Below are 20,368 nucleotides of genomic sequence, written 5' to 3'. Positions count from 1 at the left end.
GGGAGGCAAAGAATTCCCAGGGTACTTCATATGTGCAGCCAATCCAAGAGAATAAAAAGGGGAGGCCAAACACAGTGGGATAATGAACAGAGGTGAAGAGGCATTCCTGTGCACAGACCACATCACAAGTGGGCAGAAACAGCATGACAATAAAAGTGGGTAAAAACACTATAAAGTCAAAGTGCCCTCCGTGTGCCCTCAGGGGTGCTGAGTTCCAGGTAAACCATGCCAAACTGCAGCCCACCTCACCGAAGCATGTGACTCACTGCTGTTAGCGTAGTAACAACGTCATTTGGCTGCTCTCGAGTTTCATTGTGCTTAGATTTCTTAAACAATTCAGATGTAACTGCCTCACTGATTTTATTTCAAGGGGTTTTGAGAAAGTGGATATTTTAGCACAATGTTACTTTGACTTTCATTCTCCTATCAGGGGCCAAAAGTAAAATTGGATGCATGTTTTTTCAATTGTCTCCCAACAGGGGGCCCACGTTCACACAGAATGACTTGCCCTTCTATAAATACTGCCACAGAACTACAGTAAAGTTGCTGTTGTTCCATTTTAATAGACCATAATGTACATTACATTGATTTGCTTTTCTTGTTTATGATCTTCAACATAAGAACTAATCCCAAACCATTTATAAATGTGTGTCTTTATAAATTTGTAGCAGTACTCCATTGTATTTAGAATGAAGCAGGTCTAAGGTTAATGACTTGCAAAGAGAGTGGATTATGTGATCAAAAACGTCTGGCCTAATACCCAGTTATTTTTTTTATTTTTTATTTTTTTAACTGTACAGAAATTACTAAAATTCATAAGCAGGAAACTTTTTCCATACTTTCCAAACGGGCAGTGCTGGTGAAATTGTTCATCAATTGCAGTAAATGGTGAATTTAGAAACAATCAGAGTACAGTTTCTTCCAGTCCAAAGTATAATAAAATACAGATGTTCCAAAACTGAATCCAAAGGAGTATAAATGCTGAGTGAGTTTTTATTAAATGTTTTAAATTATCTCTCCATCACAAACACATCATTTCTTACATACCATACATAAATTAAGATATTTTTGATGAAAAAATATCATAATTTGCGTTCTGAAGATGAACAAAGGTCTTACGGGTTTGGAACGGCATGATGGTAAGTAATTAATGACAGAAATTTCATTTTTGGGTGAACTAACCCTTCAAGTGCAAAAGTTTAATATTTAGGATAAATGTTTGTTCAAATGATGTTCAACTTGACCTTCCATTTCCAGTCTGATGAATGAACCAGAAATAATATCCCAAATATCTAATTTCTCCCTGGACTTATTATTTGATTGGGCTCTGAAGAATTAAAATGATTTTACAAAAGCAGTTGTGCTGCTTAACATTTGTGTAGAAATGGTGATACTTTTTTCAAGATTCTTTTTTCATGAAAGTTTTTGTATTTATTAAAGCATTTATTAAATATAAATATTTTGTAACATTATAAATGTCTTCCCTTCACTGTCACTTTTGATCAATTTAATGCATCCCTGATGAATAAAAGTATTAAAGGGGACATATTATGCCCCCTTTTACAAGATGTAAAATAAGTCTCTGATGTCCCCAGAGTGTGTATGTGAAGTTTTAGCTCAAAATACCCCACAAATAATTTTTTATAGCATGTTAAAATTGCCACTTTCTGGGGGTGAGCAAAAACGCGCCGTTTCCGTGTGTGCCCTTTAAATGCAAATGAGCCTAAGAGGGCGGAGCTTGAAGAGCTGATTCTCCGGTGGCAGGAGTCAGTCAGGACGCACTACAATGTCAGAAACTGTGAATATATACTGCATGGAGATAGAACAGGTATATTTTAGTTTAATTACGGTTATAACTTACATTGTCTTCTTGTTTTTATCCACTATATTAGTACAAGCCTGTTTACCGATGAGTTTTATAACGTTTATTGTACTTTACACAAAATATGAAGCATCTGTTTACAGTCTAGAAAATCTCTGTAAGAGCTTAATAAAACACAGTGCATTAAAATATTATCCATAAACTCTCTCTCTCTCTCTCCCTTGCATTATCATCAACATACACAGCGAATTACACAGAAACACTCATTACAACTAACAGTAAACAAATATATAAAGACCTTTTCGGGTGGTGCTTAATAAACTGGTAAACTTTATATCCGTAAATCAACTCCGATGAACTGTAATAAAGTGCTCTCACCATCATTACTCCCGTATCCAGTATCACTCTGGAGGCTGTAAGCTGGATCACAAACAGTTTGTACTGATCTATCCTTGAGTAACAAGTTTTTAGCACAAGCTCTGTTTTGTATCGTCCCTTTGTACTGACATTCGTTCACAAAGCAGTCCGGTGTAAAATGATTCGCGCAGACATAGACAAATTTCGGGAGAGTTGAGGGAGCATTTTCTTTGAAAAAAAAAAAAAAATGAATCCACCTCGTCTTCAGCGGCTCAGATTTAGGAAGTAAAAGGAGAGAGCTATGTGGATTAATCCATCCAGCTACAGAACACCGAAAACGCTTGGGAGACGTTCTCGTCAGTGCAACACTGGCGGACTTTGTACAACTCGCTGTGAACTCGCTCAGGGCGGTTCTATGTTAAAACGGCAGTGTCTGTCAACATTCGTGGGTGGGGCCTATGGCTAATGTGACGTCACATTGCCAGAAACCTGCATCGGCTTGTTCTGAGACACTGCTTATGATTTATGGGGATTAAAAAAAAAAAAAACGGAGTGGTTGGATTTTTATCATTATAGGGTGGTTGTGTACACATACTGAAAACACACATTTATGTCCAAACACCATGCAAAAGTGAATTTTGCATAATAGGTCCCCTTTAATTTCTCTCTCTCTCTTACCACAAATTGTTTCCACAAAAATGTTAAGCAGCAAGAACAATTATTTTAAATTGTAATATTAATTTGCAATACTACTGTTTATTTTGATGAAATAAATGCAGACTTGGTGAGCATAAGAGACTTCCAAACTTTTGACAGGTACTGTATATTTTATGGTAGGCTGTATACTTTGCAGTAAACAGTAAGCAATACTTTAGTATTCCATTCCGATAAGTAGCTCAAGATGAAGGGTAAAAAAGGACAGACACCTGCCCTGATTAGTCCAGCTGTGTTCTCAATCACACATGCCTGTTTGAGACATGACCTTTGACCTTAGTCTTAGGCCTCCTGGCAGGTGACCCCTGGCCCTGGAGAGCACAGCCTGTTAGGCAGGTGCTGCTCCAGACAGACAGACAGCAGTGTGTTAGACACAAATGGTTCACACTGCTAGACCTAACATGCCCCTTTCCAATTTCACAAGGTATTTTGCTTTAACTATTAAGTGCATTATTGTCTAAATGACTGCCCTCCATGAGCTCTAATGTGTTTTATAATGGCTTACAGAGTTTTGCACATGTGCGGAACTGCTTATGTAAGATCCTTATTTCACACAAGGGCTGAAGCTAGTGAATCACAACACTTGGACTGACTCTTACAAAATAATGCATAAAATGCACTAAATGGTCCATTTCTTTTAATCAAATCTGGTTATTTTTCTTTCTCAGAAGGAGTTCTTTGTAATAAAATAAAATTCTTTCTTTCTTATTATTTTTTTTTATTTTTTTTAATTTTTTTTGTAGTTCATACTAGACTGCTGAAATGACTTAACTGATAAAATTGTCCTTTTTAAAAAAAAAAAAAAAAAAAAAAAAAAAATTCTGGATTTGCCCAAACCTATATAATATACACATAATATTTTCAAAATATGAAATATTGTTGTTGGTTTTATTAAATACCCTTTCACTGAAATTAACAAAATAGTTAGGTCACATTTCACTTTGATAGTCCACTTTAGACATTCTATTAGTAACTTTGCAACTATGTCAACTAACTCTCATTAGAGTATCAGACTGTTAGGTTAGGGTTCGGGTTAGTAGAATAAGTTGACATGTTCTTGCAAAGTTATTTATAGTTACAAATCTTTTGTTTCGAATCAGTGGTTCGGAGCGTGTATCAAACTGCCAAAATCATCCCCCCCAGTGGTGAACCATTGAAATTTCGAAACACTTATGACGTAACGAAGTCTCGTTTACTGAAAACACTTGACTTTGGCAGTTTGATTCACGCTCCGAACCACTGATTCGAAACAAAAGATTCGTAAAGCTTCAAAATTTCATGAAGCAGTGTTTTGAAATTGCCCATCACTAGATATTGTTGAATAAAGTCGTTATTATGAACTGTTTTAAATATGTCTTTAGTAGCATTTGAAAGTGTTAATTATCTTGTCGTCAATGAAGGCCTCACTAAGCCATCTGATTTTATCAAAAATATCTTAATTTGTGTTCCGAAGATGAATGAAGGTCTTACGGGTGTGGAACGACATGAGGGGGAGTAATTAATGACAGAATTTTCATTTTTGGGTGAATTAACCCTTTAAAGTTAATAGAATATCTAAAGTGGACTGTCGAAATAAAGTCTGACCAATAGTTATGCTTTGTTTTAATTAAAAATAGGCTGATCTTATTAACTAAGTATTGTTTTAAACCTAACATCTTGCATAAATGATTCTATGAAATCAAGTAATTTTTGTCCCTTTACAAGCACTATACATTGTAAAAAAAAAAATATGACCAATAAGTCATAATAACATATGTTTCTACATTACTTTAACTCAATCAAAACAAATTCAAAGTTTTACAAGATTCAACTTAAGTCAGTTTAATATAATTTAAGTGCAAATGACTTTGATTACTTACAAATTTAATGTAGCAACTTCAGTTTTGAAATAGGTTGATGTTTATTTATTTATTTATTTATTTATTTATTTATTATTATTATTATTATTATTTTACAGTGTAGATGTCTTGCAACCCAACATTAGCCACATAAAAGTGTAAAGTGGTGTAGTTCAGAACTTGTAATCTGAAGGTTGCTTATTTGATTACCACAAAAGCCAAAAATAAATGTACTGTAGGAATCTATGGATAATTGTCTCTACTAAATGGCTACATTCAGTACATGTTCTTGTTTCCTTCTTTAAGTGAACTTGATCATAATAAATTGATATTTTAATAAATATAGTATGGCTGAAGTTAATTAACACAGCATGAAACCACCCGACATGACATTTCTAAGTAATTCCGATTTTTTTTTAAGGAGTCAATAGGTTTTTAAGAACAATGGAAATCTATTATCCTCCTCCGCAAAGCACCCGCACACACACTCTTTCATGTACACATCCTTAAGCAGCTGCGTCATTATAAAATTCTTTTGAACTTCACACTGAAAGTCAAATGCCACATGTGTCAGTGTTAGACACATGTATCCCAGCTGCTTTACAACCCTTATTTTATTTCTCCACCCCCGCTATCACCAAAATCCTTGACCCCACCTCTGACACCATCCTCGTCTTCAAGAACTTATCTCTGTGCTTCTGCTTCTAAGGGAAGATAAAACTTCGGTACCTCAATGCTCTACTGCATTTCAACAATGATCTCACATCCTCTTTGGATCTGTCCTTGTTCAATATGTATCACTAGACATCTGATCATTTGTGCACCTGGGAAATGGGAGTTGCCTCTTTTATAGAAATTCTTGTTGTACATTTCTGAACATGTGGCCTTTTCTTTACTGCTGCCGGAACAGGGATATTGGAATGGCGATGGTTTAGGCCAATTCAGTGGTTGGACGGCTGGTTTCCCTATCTAAATACCTTTCTTTTGAGGCACCCTCTGTCTATCTGTGATATTAACAGTAATCTGTGCCTCTCTCCAGATTGGCTCCCTCGTTTGATTGGCCGTGATTACAGCTCAAACAATTTGAAACATTTAAAATGTGATGAGGCCTCAGCTGAGGTCTGGAAGTACTTCAGGGGACGCACAGACCTGCGTTTCAGGTGGGCGTAAAAGAGAAAATGGGCGGCAGCTGTGAACAAGGGTGTGTTTACTTCTCTATTAAAAAACATAGTTGTCCCAAGACTACTATTGCCATGCCCAGTTTCAGAATTATTACTAAATGTGAACTATTAAATCTCCAGGCCTGCTTAAAACATACTTAACACTGAAAAATCTGATCATGAAATGAAATTTCTTTGATTAAATGTTGTTTATTAAAAGAATTTAAAAGTAAATAAGAGGTTAATTTAATCAAAGTAAACAGAACGGGTATAATTTTCACAAGGCATTACACACTTTTTCAATTTTCTTAACTTATTACTGTAATTTTCTCTTAAGATAATGGTTAAAACAACCAAGTTTAGGACAAACCCTTGTGAAAAATAGTAAGTGTGCTTAATTATACTTGTAGTGTACTTAAAAATATATAGTTTTAAGCAAACTGTACTTGTAGATAACATATTAAAGACATAAAAAACAAGTGTTCTTAAAGAGAGTACACTGTCAAATTAAAAGTTTTACTTTAAAATACATTTGAAATCATTGTTTTAATATTTTGTTGTGCTTTAAAAAAGTAAACTACTTTTGATGTGTGGACTAACATATCATGTCTAATAAGTACTTGATTAGCAACATGACTGTAGTGTCATGTCCTTTCATATGGGAATATATGATTTGAACTCCTATGAGCAAAAGATGCACATTATCAGATAAAAAAACAAATGGACACAGTTAGAATTTTTTAAATGTGTATTGTCACTGGCTGTCATTTTTACATTGTGCTGAACAGACTTCAGAAAAAACAGACATTTCATGATGAAAGCAAAACAGCCTACTTACAATTTACTCAATAATCTAATTGATGTTGACATTGCCTTCAGAGTTTGTTAAACAATGTTTTAAGAATTGGAGAAAAGACCAAAAAAAGCACATATGATAAATATTTACAACTTTTTTAGCCAAAGTAATGGCTTCCAAGTACATGTCCATGAGAAACAAACACACACACACACACGCACACGCACGCGCACACGCGCGCACACACACGCACGCACGCGCACGCACACGCACACGCACACACACAAACATATCTTTCCTAAAGTAGAAAGTTATCGAAAAAGAAAAAAGGGGTAAATATATTTATATCTCTATTTTTATTGTTTTCTTACAAGATGTTGGAAGTATCGCTTTTTGACAAGAATTCATTTTTCATTTCCAAGAATTGTTCATTTCCAAAGCCCAGTAAATGAAGACATAGAATGTAATTTTGAGTCAATGTAAATACATCTATTTATTTACTTTTTAATCAATTACCCTCTCATATTTGTTCCTGCATAACTACACAACTGATTACATTGGCTGAGAAAAAAAAATGCTTTCGAACACACTCCATTTATAATACCTACATGAACCTCCTGATTTATAAAATCCTCTTCTAGCCAGAGAAGAAAATGTGAAAAAAAAAAACCCTGTGGTAATACCATGGTTTAAAAAAGAAAGAAAGAAAGAAAGAAACAAAACAAACAAACAAAAGAACAGTGGTACTGAATGATTACATTGTAATTTTCCATATCACTCTTAAGTACTTCAAAGTATACCATGGTACATGTCCAGAAAAAAAAAAAAAAAGTATTACTAGGGTATTTTCTGTTAGTGTGTGCCAAAACCCAGATATATGGAAAAATGTTTCACTCAAGTATGTTTTATGAAAGGATATTATAAATATGGATCCTAAACTAGGCCAGTTGTGTGCATTTATCAGTATATAGCAATTGGAACACCCTATACTATTTGATGTCATATTTAAGGTTCAAGATTTGATAAAGACATTGTGAAAAAGCAACAGAACACCAGTTGTTCCGTATGTGAGACACACCATACTTACTGAATAATCCATTTGAAGAAAGTAAAGCTAAGTGAAGTGTTTCGTGACTTTTACAAAACTAATTTTGCGTGATAGTGTTTTTGACCTCTGACTTCTGAACAAACCATGTAGAACTTACTGCTAATTCTCAGGCGATGGTTAAGTGTACATTACTAATGTCCTGAGGTGCAAGACTGAGAGACCGTAGCTAATGTTTGTTGACAGAAAAGATTTTGCTCCATTTCTTGTTCACTAATGCTCCATTAGTTCCGTTGCCAAGGTGAACAATGGAGCAAACATATTGGTTGAATGGACATTTTAAAAAACAACAGCAAACACAAGAAGAGACATTTAAAGGCAAGCTAATTTCAAAATGGAGTGCTTGCTTTTTTCAATTTTTAAAAAAGTTCTCATTCAAAAACAACTATATAATACTGTCTGGATTAGCAGTGAGTGTGGATGTGCTGAAAATGTGGACGGTAGCAGGTAATTGTTCAAACACTTACAGTCTGTGTTCTCTGACATACGTTTTTGTCAATCTTTAAGTCATATTAATAAAATGTTTATAACACACACAAAGGACATAATAAAATGCCTAACAATGGGAGGAGAAAGTGCAAATATTTTGGCTCCATGATATCATTTTCATCTTTTTTTTTTTTTTTCTTGAGGAACCTCTTAATAATTTCTCAGAATCCTTCGTTGTACTCTTCCAGCAGTGAACAGATGCCTTCCCACTGTGCTTTGTGCTACTGCCTCATCTTCTGGAACTTTCTGTCTTCAGACCAGACGACCTACTGGAAAACAGACAGTCTGGTAAGATAGGTGAGGTGTTTGCGCTCAGCATGCTGGCCTACAGATGCGCCAAAACACAGCCATAGCGTGACAAGACGGCAGCATTCTTCAATTTATCTGCGCTCATGCATGCACATGTTCACATATGCGCACATACATGCGGCCTAGATCTTGTCTGCGATCTCACACACACATGAAAAATAGGAGGAGAGATATGGGGGCAAACAACATGTCGGCATTGCGGATATGTGGGCTTTGTCTGCGAGCAGAACATCTCCAGATGCACCAAACGCATTCAAGATGATATGTCCGATGTCAGCTCCATTCATTCAAATTATGCTGTGCATATGTGAGTATCTTAATGTTAATGGAAGGATGAGAGGCCATGTTTGTTCTCTCTGCAAAGTCATTTGGGAAACAGATAATTCCCCTGCGGCTGATGTGTAATTCTTTCTCTACAGCTACTTCCTTGTCTTAAATTTTCTCACTTATCCATTTTGCCTTTGAGGCTGGGACGTTTGACATTGGCTCAAAAATTATTGGTGATTCATGCAAATTGCTGCTTTTCAGTATAAAAAGTAATTTACATAACATAAACCCAACATGTGGCAGAAAGAGCATGTAATTCATCCCATGTACAGTACAGTAAACCATAATGGATTAATGTGGCGTATAATTGGATCATGATGGCATTGGGAACAGGGACATTTGGTGTCCACAGTTTGGGCCATAGGACTCCTTTTGGGGCTATCAATCAGAGAGTCTGAGGAACTTGGGAGATGGGTAACACAGACAGATTGCTTGCAGATGGTTGCTGTAGAAGGGAGTACAAGAGTTCCAGTGAAGAACCCCCTCCTCTACCCCATGGGGGAAGGGACTGACAGGCAGAGGGGGGTCCCAGGCCCTGGAGAGTCCATCAGATGTGTGTGTATGTGTGAGGTCAACAGCAGGCATTTGGGGGTGGGGAAATGCAGGTGGACGCTCAATCAAAAGAAACAGACCTGTTTTATCAGCTATGCTGAATTTATTACTTACACAAACTTACTTCACTTACTTCACTTTTTACACAAACGCTTACAGTAGTGTATGCATATAGCCAAGTGCATTGCCTTTCAAAGTATAGAGAATGTGAAGCTGACGTCACGCAGTGTTGAGTTCTGGGTAACTGTCTTGTTTAGACGCCATATTAGGACGATCGCGCTGCCTTTTTGCTAGTGAGTTTAAGGCGTTTTTTTTTTCTCGTTTTTTTCTTTCGTGATTGTGAAAAATGTCACCATTGTAGGTCACTCATGCTGTATCAAAAATTGCAATAGTAATAAGCTGCCAAATAAAAAAAACTGATTTTTTTTTTTTTATTTTTATTTTTTTTTTTTTGCTTTTCTACATGTAGCAAAAACTAAGGGAAGCTAAGGGTTGAGGAGGTCAAATAATCCAAAATTTCAAGTGTTTTTGAAAATTTTGTATTTTGTTTGCTTTAACATTACCTTTACGAGTATGGCTCTCACAGTTTGTTGGCTTGTGAAAGTAGCAGAACTTGCACGCAGCCACTACGGAACTGTTCACAAGCTTCTAGGGATTTTATTTTGGTTGTTGTGTGTTGAAATAATCAGAGAGAGAAAGGAAAAAAAAACAAAAAAACATTGTGTTGTATCTGCTGAATGTGTGACCCACAGTCTTTGATTCCCCTCCGTGACCATGGGAAAGTGAATATTTACAATGACAACAATAAAACTTCAGTTGCATTTAAACGTTTCTAACAAAGAAATGGATCGACTTCTTTCAGCTTGTTGAACACATTTTTATTTAGACATTTCTATGGCTGAAGCAGCACCCAGTGCATGACACTGTTTTCATGGTAACCAGATACATTGTCAGCGGAATTCTACACAGTGAAAACATCAAATTATCATGCGCTGCAATAAAATAGCTTCTCTTCCATGCAAACAACACTATAAACAATGTGAATATTTAATTTATAGGCAAAAACAAAACAAAAGGTGCAGGTATTGGTATTAATTTCAGTATTTGTAGCAGAGGGTCTATATGGAGCTGCCGCCCCAGCATGCAATGCAGCGTGACTTAGCTTCACATTCGCTATAGTACATTTGATAGTGTGTGCGAACACTGGCGATCAACACATGCTCACTCTTCGTCCAGTGCCTGTACTATCTCTCTCCAGAACTTATGACTGATAAAAATGTACTCATTTAAACTAGAGTCATGAGTATCCTTTAACCCACTTAGACAAGCGCCCGTTAACGCAGGCAATTACTGTTGTTGTGGTCTAGTAGTGTTGTGTTGTGGTCTAGCAGTAATGTTGTTCCTTCCCTTTTTCAAATGTTAAACATGACCTGCCAGTGTTGCCACCTTGCGAACAACCTAATTAGTGCAAAAAAAAAAGAAAAAAAAGAAAAAAAGAGCAATATATATGCGCAGTAAAAAAAAAAAAAAAAAAAAAAAAAAAGGGGGGGGGGGGTGTTGTTACACGCATACAGTATGCACAAACATGCTGCTTATGAAATGTACATTACATACTCTGTATGCATACCCTGGAACAAAAAAACACACATAAAAACCAAAGCATAGTTTTGGCTTTAGTTGAAACCACAACTTTGGGGATTAACTAACTAAAAGTGTCTGCGGAAGTGTACTGCGGAATACTTTTGCCTTTTTTGTGTTTACCCCATTAAGCCTACAATAATGATTGATATTTGGCAGAGTTGGATTTGGCAGAACATGATTTATGTCATTTGTCCTTGCATGCAGCTACAATGGTGTGATACAGTATGCTATTACTTGTGCTGTCAATACTTTTTTTTTGTCTTGTATGACTTTCCTTTTAATGTCAGGGGGTCTTGGAGTAGAATGAAAGATCTGTCACATAAAAAACCACAGATGTATTTTCGACCACAGATGGTGATAGAGAGGCCACAGTTCCATTGTGCACCTTTAACTTTTTCTGACTACGTTTTTAAAATACTGTAGTTTTTTAGTTTCAGTTGAGGTTTTACACGCTACATGCAGTACTTTCTCTGGAAAGTCTGTTGGAGAGTCTGATTCATTCTAGTCAATTGGTTCGCACATGTAAATTAATCGATAAAAACAACTTTTGTTTTTTAATCACGAGTCCCTGCAGAATTTTACTTTGTACATATTTGGTCATTGCAACTGTTTTTTAGCTTAGGTTCATTCATTGTTTTCACCCTGTTTGCTAGAATTACCCTCTTAGCTTCAATGTTGTTAGCAAATTTTCGCTATTAGCTTGTACAAACCCGATTCCAAAAAAGTTGGGACACTGTACAAATTGTGAATAAAAAAGGAATGCAATAATTTACAAATCTCATAAACTTATATTTTATTCACAATAGAATATAGATAACATATCAAATGTTGAAAGTGAGACATTTTGAAATGTCTCACTTTCAACATCATATTGGCTCATTTTGGATTTCATGAGAGCTACACATTCCAAAAAAGTTGGGACAGGTAGCAATAAGAGGCCAGAAAAGTTAAATGTACATATAAGGAACAGCTGGAGGACCAATTTGCAACTTATTAGGTCAATTGGCAACATGATTGGGTATAAAAAGAGCCTCTCAGAGTGGCAGTGTCTCTCAGAAGTCAAGATGGGCAGAGGATCACCAATTCCCCCAATGCTGCGGCGAAAAATAGTGGAGCAATATCAGAAAGGAGTTTCTCAGAGAAAAATTGCAAAGAGTTTGAAGTTATCATCATCTACAGTGCATAATATCATCCAAAGATTCAGGGAATCTGGAACAATCTCTGTGCGTAAGGGTCAAGGCCGGAAAACCATACTGGATGCCCGTGATCTTCGGGCCCTTAGACTGCACTGCATCACATACAGGAATGCTACTGTAATGGAAATCACAACAACTTCCAGAAAACATTGTCGGTGAACACAATCCACCGTGCCATTCGCCGTTGCCGGCTAAAACTCTATAGGTCAAAAAAGAAGCCATATCTAAACATGATCCAGAAGCGTAGGCGTTTTCTCTGGGCCAAGGCTCATTTAAAATGGACTGTGGCAAAGTGGAAAACTGTTCTGTGGTCAGACGAATCAAAATTTGAAGTTCTTTTTGGAAAACTGGGACGCCATGTCATCCGGACTAAAGAGGACAAGGACAACCCAAGTTGTTATCAGCGCTCAGTTCAGAAGCCTGCATCTCTGATGGTATGGGGTTGCATGAGTGCGTGTGGCATGGGTAGCTTACACATCTGGAAAGGCACCATCAATGCTGAAAGGTATATCCAAGTTCTAGAACAACATATGCTCCCATCCAGACGATGTCTCTTTCAGGGAAGACCTTGCATTTTCCAACATGACAATGCCAGACCACATACTGCATCAATTACAACATCATGGCTGCGTAGAAGAAGGATCCGGGTACTGAAATGGCCAGCCTGCAGTCCAGATCTTTCACCCATAGAAAACATTTGGCGCATCATAAAGAGGAAGATGCGACAAAGAAGACCTAAGACAGTTGAGCAACTAGAAGCCTGTATTAGACAAGAATGGAACAACATTCCTATTCCTAAACTTGAGCAACTTGTCTCCTCAGTCCCCAGACGTTTGCAGACTGTTATAAAAAGAAGAGGGGATGCCACACAGTGGTAAACATGGCCTTGTCCCAACTTTTTTGAGATGTGTTGATGCCATGAAATTTAAAATCAACTTATTTTCCCTTAAAATGATACATTTTCTCAGTTTAAGCATTTGATATGTCATCTATGTTGTATTCTGAATAAAATATTGAAATTTGAAACTTCCACATCATTGCATTCCTTTTTTATTCACAATTTGTACCGTGTCCCAACTTTTTTGGAATCGGGTTTGTAGAATAGATAACTACTTTTTCAAAAGACCAGTTTATTTAACTGTGGTTGAACTGTTTTAAATTATACATAGCTTGCAGTTTTATAAACTACAGTTTAAGATAGTTTTCCACTGACAGAACCAAGTTATACTGTAGGTATTATAAATTCATCACAACAAACATACCTATTAAACATAGTTGTGGGGGTGGTTTTGAGGTGAATTTGAGAGTATGTCTTGTTTGTCTGTTAGCGTGGAGAATTCTTTTAGCTCTCAGTGTCTGCATACTCATTCTCCTCAAAAGCCCAATTCCCTTCGGTAATTAACAGGCACCAGAAAAAGGGTCCACTTTGGCCTCTACTCTTTCAGAGCGGTAAAGTGATGAAATGACTGTGCCATTAAGGACACAAAGCCTCTCCCTGCTCACCCCCGTCCCCCTCATCTGATAAAGGCTAGGGAAACCAGATCCAGTGTGTCTAAGAGCTGCCTTACCTGACTGCTGATCTCTGATTAGGCCTTACATTGGAGACCTGGAAGGGTAGGCTACTGCCTGGTGGCAGAAAAGGTGTGCAACGAGGTATCACTGATGCCGATAAAAAAAAAAAATATATATATATATTTTGCATGATTTGCACAACATTTATAGGGGTACTACTAGTAATCAGGTGTTGTTACAGAATATATAGTGGTTCTCAACTTGTGTTGTTTAAAGGTAGTTCACCCAAAAATGAAACTTGTGAAAATTATCAAAATGAAAATTATCCCATGAACGGCGCTCAAGATTTTGAAGCCCAAAAAAGTGCATTCATCCATCATAAAAGATGTCCACATGGCTCCAGGGGGTTAATAAAGGCCTTCTGAAGCGAAGCGATGAGTTTTTGTGAGAAAAATATCCATATTTAAAACTTTATAAACTATAATAACTGCCTTCCAGCAAAGGCCGTATACGAGTATAGTTCTGGCGGAAGAGTGATCTCTGATCCTATGCATAACATATTGGCGAATGCAGAAGTACAGAGGATAGAGCAAAACATAACACCAGTCTCGAATTAGAAGTCTAAAGCAAATGTCGGAGGATTTTGATGTAAGAGAAGAGGAGCTTGAGTTTGTTGCCCAGCCCTATTTGTTTGAACCATGAGAGGCGTCTACTTTCACCAATGCTTGATTGATGTATAAAATCTTCTTAAAGATGGCTTGAGGGTGAGTAAATTATTATCCCTTTAAGGAATTTAAAGACTTTAAAGTACCAATGGTGTTTAGAACTCAAAAGTCAACAAAAATGTTCTTAAAATCAAACACTGAAATTTATTATTTTCACCCTAAATCCAATAATGACCCAATAATGTGCAAAATAATTAACAGGACATTGGCTGATGTGGGTTATTTTTTCTTCTCAATAATAAAATACATATATATATTTTTTTCTTTTCTTTTTCTTTTTACTTACTCTCAGACCTGCAACTTGCATTTCTGGATCACAACCCACTAGTTAAAAAATATATTGGACACTGCTAAAAGAGGAAATTGAAAGCAAATGCTATATAATCTGAACATACAATAAACTCAAGTTAGACTTGTGCTTGTACACAAAAGGCTACAGAAAAGGACCATTTAAAAAAAAAGCGAGGGCGATTCACTCCTAGACAGTGCCAAATTTCCCAAGTTAGCAAGTAGTCTGCTTTCTTTTTTACATACTCCATAGAAAACATCACCATGATGTCATCCATAATTATCGTAAATGACTAAGATGCAACAAATCAGTGTGTCTGCAACATTCTCCCAGCCAGATGCTTAAAGCGTCTTTTTCACAAGGCTAATGGCACGCACAAACAAAGCCTCTTTCTAACGCAAGAAATAAGAGTCGAGTCTCACGTCTGCTGTCAAAATTAAAGCAAACAAACTGACATATTTTCCAGCTCACTAAAACTTCTTCAGTCTGACATTTACTTTTTGTCCATCCAAGAGCAACTGGCCAGTTTTACCTCTTAAAGCTCAAAAACAGTTGAGTGGCATGCATGCTATCTTAAATATGCTGCTAAAACACTTTAAACTGCATTAATGAGAGGAAGTACCAAAATAAGTGTTACAATGCACTGGTAGAATCTGTAGAAATGTGCAGAGCAGGTGGGTCCCATATAATGATATTACTTCTTAAACAATTAGCCTGGAAGGATGGCCCACCCCTGTTTTAAGAGCCTTCTTAATTTCCAACAAAGACATAAAAGCTAAGCGGTGCATTAGAGACTAATAATTGGTGCATTTAGTTCTCAGATTCTTACATACAATGAAAAGAATGCCTGTGTGGTAGATGGTTTGATAGTGAATAGCATATTTAACTTTTTTAAAATATATATCTGGACCTCAGTTTAGTAACTAACTCTAATTTTGCACCTCCCATTCAATAAATCACAATAAGCTTTGTCCTTGCGTACTTTTTATATAAAATAAAGTCTGTCCAAAGTCTGTGAAATTCAAACAATAAATACCATTTTGGTGCTCTTTAATGTGGTATGAAGATCATCTTAGTGTCTTAGATCAAGCGAAGCATGAACCAATCATCTTTTCCGCTTTACTACTAGTTACAGCACAAAATAAACATGAATGAACATCAGAAGGTATGTTGAATGAACTTATCGCAATCCGTATCATGTCTCATGCAATCGCTTAATCAGTGTTTCAATCGCAGAAAGACGTCAATAAAACATGTCACGTAATGTTACATTTACCTCAGAAAAGTCATTCAAAGATGACAAACTCGTTAGTCAACTAGAAAAATACCAGTACATGAACATAACAGTCTTCATTTACTCCTGACATCTGAGCCGCTGAATGTAGTGGGTTAGTTTTATTTTTGAAGGGAATGTGCCACAGATCTAATATGCACATACGATTTCTGTAACGTTGCTGCTATTTACGTTCACAGACATACAGTAACTGACTGTGTTTATGTGAACTGTGTGTGTTTTTGACAGAACCTTGCGTGTATTTGACAGTTTAAACAAAACAAAAAATGTGAAAGAGAAGTTACTCACAAGACTTGACGTCTGACAGCCAGCTGTCTGTGTGTGTGTGCTTCAGATAAGTGCGCTCAGAAAACGATCCATTAAAAGTTTAAACTGATATAGCTTCAAAACGCATGGAAATAATAAACTTTAACGATGAAAGAAACTATGCTATCTGAGAGTGTTCGCGATATAGATGATAATCAAAACCAAGCAGATGTCTTGTTAATATTTGGCAGAGAATCCGATTGAGGCAGGAACTGTGATCGTAGAGAGGGGGCGGGGCAAAGCAGCTCATTTGCATTTAAAGGCACATGCACGAAAACAGCCTGTTCTTGACTGTAGTCAGGATTTAACATGGATTTATAAATAGTCTGTGAGGTATTTTAAGCTGAGACTTCACAGACACATTCTGGGGACACCGGAGACTCAAATTACATCTTGTAAAATATGCATAATATGTGACCTTTAACTCTTGAGAGGAGCATTTTGCACTATATTACACATTCATTATATTTTTTACTTAACATGTTCTTCAGTATTTAATGTATGTTTGAATAAATCTGTCAGGAAACAAATTTCATCTAGTGGAAACGTTTGGACTGCGCCCAAACAAAATCTTACTAAAAGCTCATATTTTGAGACATCAACATCAAATTTGGAACACAACTTGTTTAGATTGATGGCTTTGATTTTCTTACAGAATTAGAGTAAAACATATTTTAGAAAATATATATTTTATATAAAAACTTTAAAATAATATTTTTGTGCATTTTTCATAACAATAAACATAAACATCTATAGCTTTTTTTTTTTTTAAGTATTTTTTTTTTTACTCTTTTCACTAGCAACAATCTACCACATGTCTGTTTTCAAAAGAGACAAAACTTAAGTCTGTGCTCCAAAGCATTCAAGATTTGACAGTGTATGACAGTTTAATTAGGAAATTTCATTTTCAGGTCTATGCTCAAAAAGTGGTTAACAGGTAATAAATGTAATATAATTACTGCATAAATATAATTCAGTACCATAAAATCCCCTAAAAATACAAAATTGTCCTTAAAAAAAAATTATAAAACTAAAATATAGTACATTCATTTTATTTAAAAAAAAAAAAAAAGGAAAAAAAGTCATTTTTGACTGCCTCGTGACGATCACCAGAGGGTTAAGAAAACCTCAATTTCAAGATCTCTGTATTTATAAAACCCTGCATATGACCCTAGTTATAACCATATATCCAGGCGCACAGCATAGTAAGGAGCACCCTCAGCATTTTTAAGAGATAATTCTGGTGTCTGGATTTCAGTAACTGGTATTGTAACTACATAAATGTTACTATTTGTCATACATTGTTGTCAAACAGCCACAGCCTGATGAAGGAAACGTCCATTGGCTCTCATCATGTTATAGATATTTTTGGCAGTGCGCAGTCCCAAACCCTGACTACATCAGACTCATCAATTTTACTTCCAGTACACTTAAGCGACAAGACATAAAACTGTCTTTTAGGAGAAGCTTGGCCCAATTCATCAACCCTCAAGTGTGTACACGGGAGGGGGGTGTCGAAAAGCAAACTCTTTGGCTGTGGGCAGGAGAAGCCCCCTCAGCTCTCCAAACGAAGCAGCTGTTTATCTTGGCAGTGCTAGTCACGGTCCACTGGGCCTGACTTTCTGCCCGCTCCCGGCCACTGTTTTTAGGTTGATGTGGGCAGCGCCAGGGTAAACACATGAGCTCAGCCCTCGCTGGGTCCTTGGTGAGTCTCTGCTAGGCTACCAGAACCCACAAGCCAGGGTAAACAGCAGCTAAGCAACTAATAACAAGGAAATCCCACTGGTCGGAGAGCGAGCTGGCGAGAAATGGTGCTAGTGGGCTAGCGAGCCTGTCATCAAACGCTAAACACCTAACTACGGGCAAAACATTATGGCTGGCAAAACTCAGACACTGAAAGCAAATGAGCGAGAGAGCGACTTGTCATCATGCTATGAGACAGAACGTCTCTGCTTTCTGCTCTGTCTCTGAAATAGTAAAAAGAAGAAAAAAAAAAACATACACAAGTGAGACAGTCTCGGTCTCAGAGCTATTACAGTTGCCATCATTTCAAATAAACAGTCATGCTTCCAAATAAGTGTGTTTTTTCTCTGGCTCTAAAGAAAATATCACTGAAGACTACCACTAATCAAATGTGAAGCAAATGGTGCCACAAAGTCTTATTCAAACCAGTTATAAAGCTGCGCATGACTTCTGAGCGTCTACACACAGGAGCCCAATGAATTAAACCTCATGCTATAATTTAGCAAAGAGAAACAGGTGGGTCTGGACACACTGAATTATAGCATTTAGATAAATAATTTCTCCCCTTAAGTTCCACTTTAGAGAACCACAAACCAGAAGAGGCCAATATGGAGATGCACATCAGGATTAATATTAAAACCACACTTTCCTTCTCATAACCCGGTAATATACAGCAAAGTCATGACAGTACTATAATTTTTTTGCGATATAAAACGGAAAAGCATAAAAAAGCCCAGGGTCATGACTCCTGGTAGTTATTTTGGAAATCGTATTCTCCTACTAGATTTATGAGGTTGGAAACATTTTACAGACCTACTAATGCACTTGTCATTGCTTATCTATGAAGCAGAACAAATGATGTGTTTCAGGAGAAGTGAGTAACTCCAAACCTGCAACTTTTGTCCAAAAAAAGCTATTAGATGGCATGTCTTCTTGTAATAAGTAACATAAGTAGCAAGTCTTTTGGCCAGTGATGGAGTGGCAGAACTTCTGGTACAGCTAATGATGGGATATAGCATTATTTTAACTCGATCACTGGGGAATCAGGTGGATTGTGGGCTGCCGCACCATCCGGCTTAGTTATCTGAGGTTAGAAGTAGTTGCTTCCAACCCAAGGGCTGTTCACCACAATTTACTGTAGCTGGTACAGGACCTAACTACACCATTGTGGGGACAAAAAGCACATCTTATTTAATTTGCTTTGTGCGTAATGCTGGAAATTTGGCTCACTTGAGCTGCATGAGCTGAAGCAGAACAATGAACGAACACTGTTAAACTAAAGCACTTTGTTAGCTAGTTAATTAACTCATATCAGCATTCTATATTGTCGCTGTCGGGCGGAAACCTTGTACGACCAAAAACGCTACTTTTCAGCAAATGGGAAAAAAACCTGTGTTTTTTAAATTAATTAAACACCATTTTGTGATTTTGTATATGGTGCATTGCATTACATTTTCATCAACTTACAGGTTATAAAGGTTACTGTAGCTATGTGGGCACTCAGTTGTTTTTTTTGTGTGTGTGTGTGTGTGTAATTTGGCTAATATCTTATGTTTTTTAAAGAATAAGTGACTAAGTGCACAGGCTGTTTAAGACAGTACTGGCTATGACTCGATGACAAACTCTAGACTGAGGCACTCTTCTCCGCTTCTCAAATACATACAACATTAGCCTATATATACAGTGTTTCTTGAGTAAAGAAAACTCTGTACTTATTCAAATAACCAGTTCTTTATTTAACGTTGCATTGTATACAAGCAGAGTGCGTGCGGCACTTCGTTTACAATAGAGGTTTTACTGACAGTTTGAGGATCCAACGAAGTACCGAGGTTTAGTCACAAGCTCGTTTTAATACTTGTCATTAGTTAAATAACCCACCGACAGATGTTGACCAATAGCAATGATTTATGAAAAAAAAGACGAAACATGGAGATACAAGTATGCATCTGAGCAAAACGTAAATACTTAGAACTGAGTTACCTAATCGGAATGTTTGTCACATTGTGCATATACTTTTTCCGTAACAATAACCTACAACATGGACATTGAACAGCTAAAGCATGAATTCCCAACATTGTTTTACAATAGTGTACTTATTATAATGTTATTTCTAAGGTTTTACAACAGTTTTCACATGTTGTTTTTGTTGTGATTTCATTTAATTTGTACGTTCTTGTCAACTAAAAAAGTGCC

The 20,368-nt window shown here is 36.6% G+C and overlaps 1 protein-coding gene across 11 annotated transcripts in view; it reads right to left on the bottom strand.

Moving 5' to 3' along the window:
• Window positions 1–6,621: 6,621 nt before the first annotated feature.
• The window catches only part of smoc1 (SPARC related modular calcium binding 1), a 57,512-nt gene continuing 43,765 nt past the window's right edge, over window positions 6,622–20,368 (bottom strand). For 9 of the 11 annotated variants that reach the window (XM_051868098.1, XM_051868096.1, XM_051868102.1 and 6 more), the window contains one exon: window positions 6,622–8,550. In XM_051868098.1, coding sequence (XP_051724058.1) covers window positions 8,511–8,550 — 40 coding nt within the window. In that variant the 3' untranslated portion in view covers window positions 6,622–8,510. The remainder of the gene's footprint in view (window positions 8,551–20,368) is intronic. The other 2 variants (XM_051868099.1, XM_051868097.1) reach the window with 1 other exon arrangement.

This window comes from Ctenopharyngodon idella, chromosome 17 (genome assembly GCF_019924925.1).
Source record: "Ctenopharyngodon idella isolate HZGC_01 chromosome 17, HZGC01, whole genome shotgun sequence".
Lineage (NCBI taxonomy): Eukaryota > Metazoa > Chordata > Actinopteri > Cypriniformes > Xenocyprididae > Ctenopharyngodon > Ctenopharyngodon idella.
This window is presented reverse-complemented; position numbering and strand designations above follow the sequence as displayed.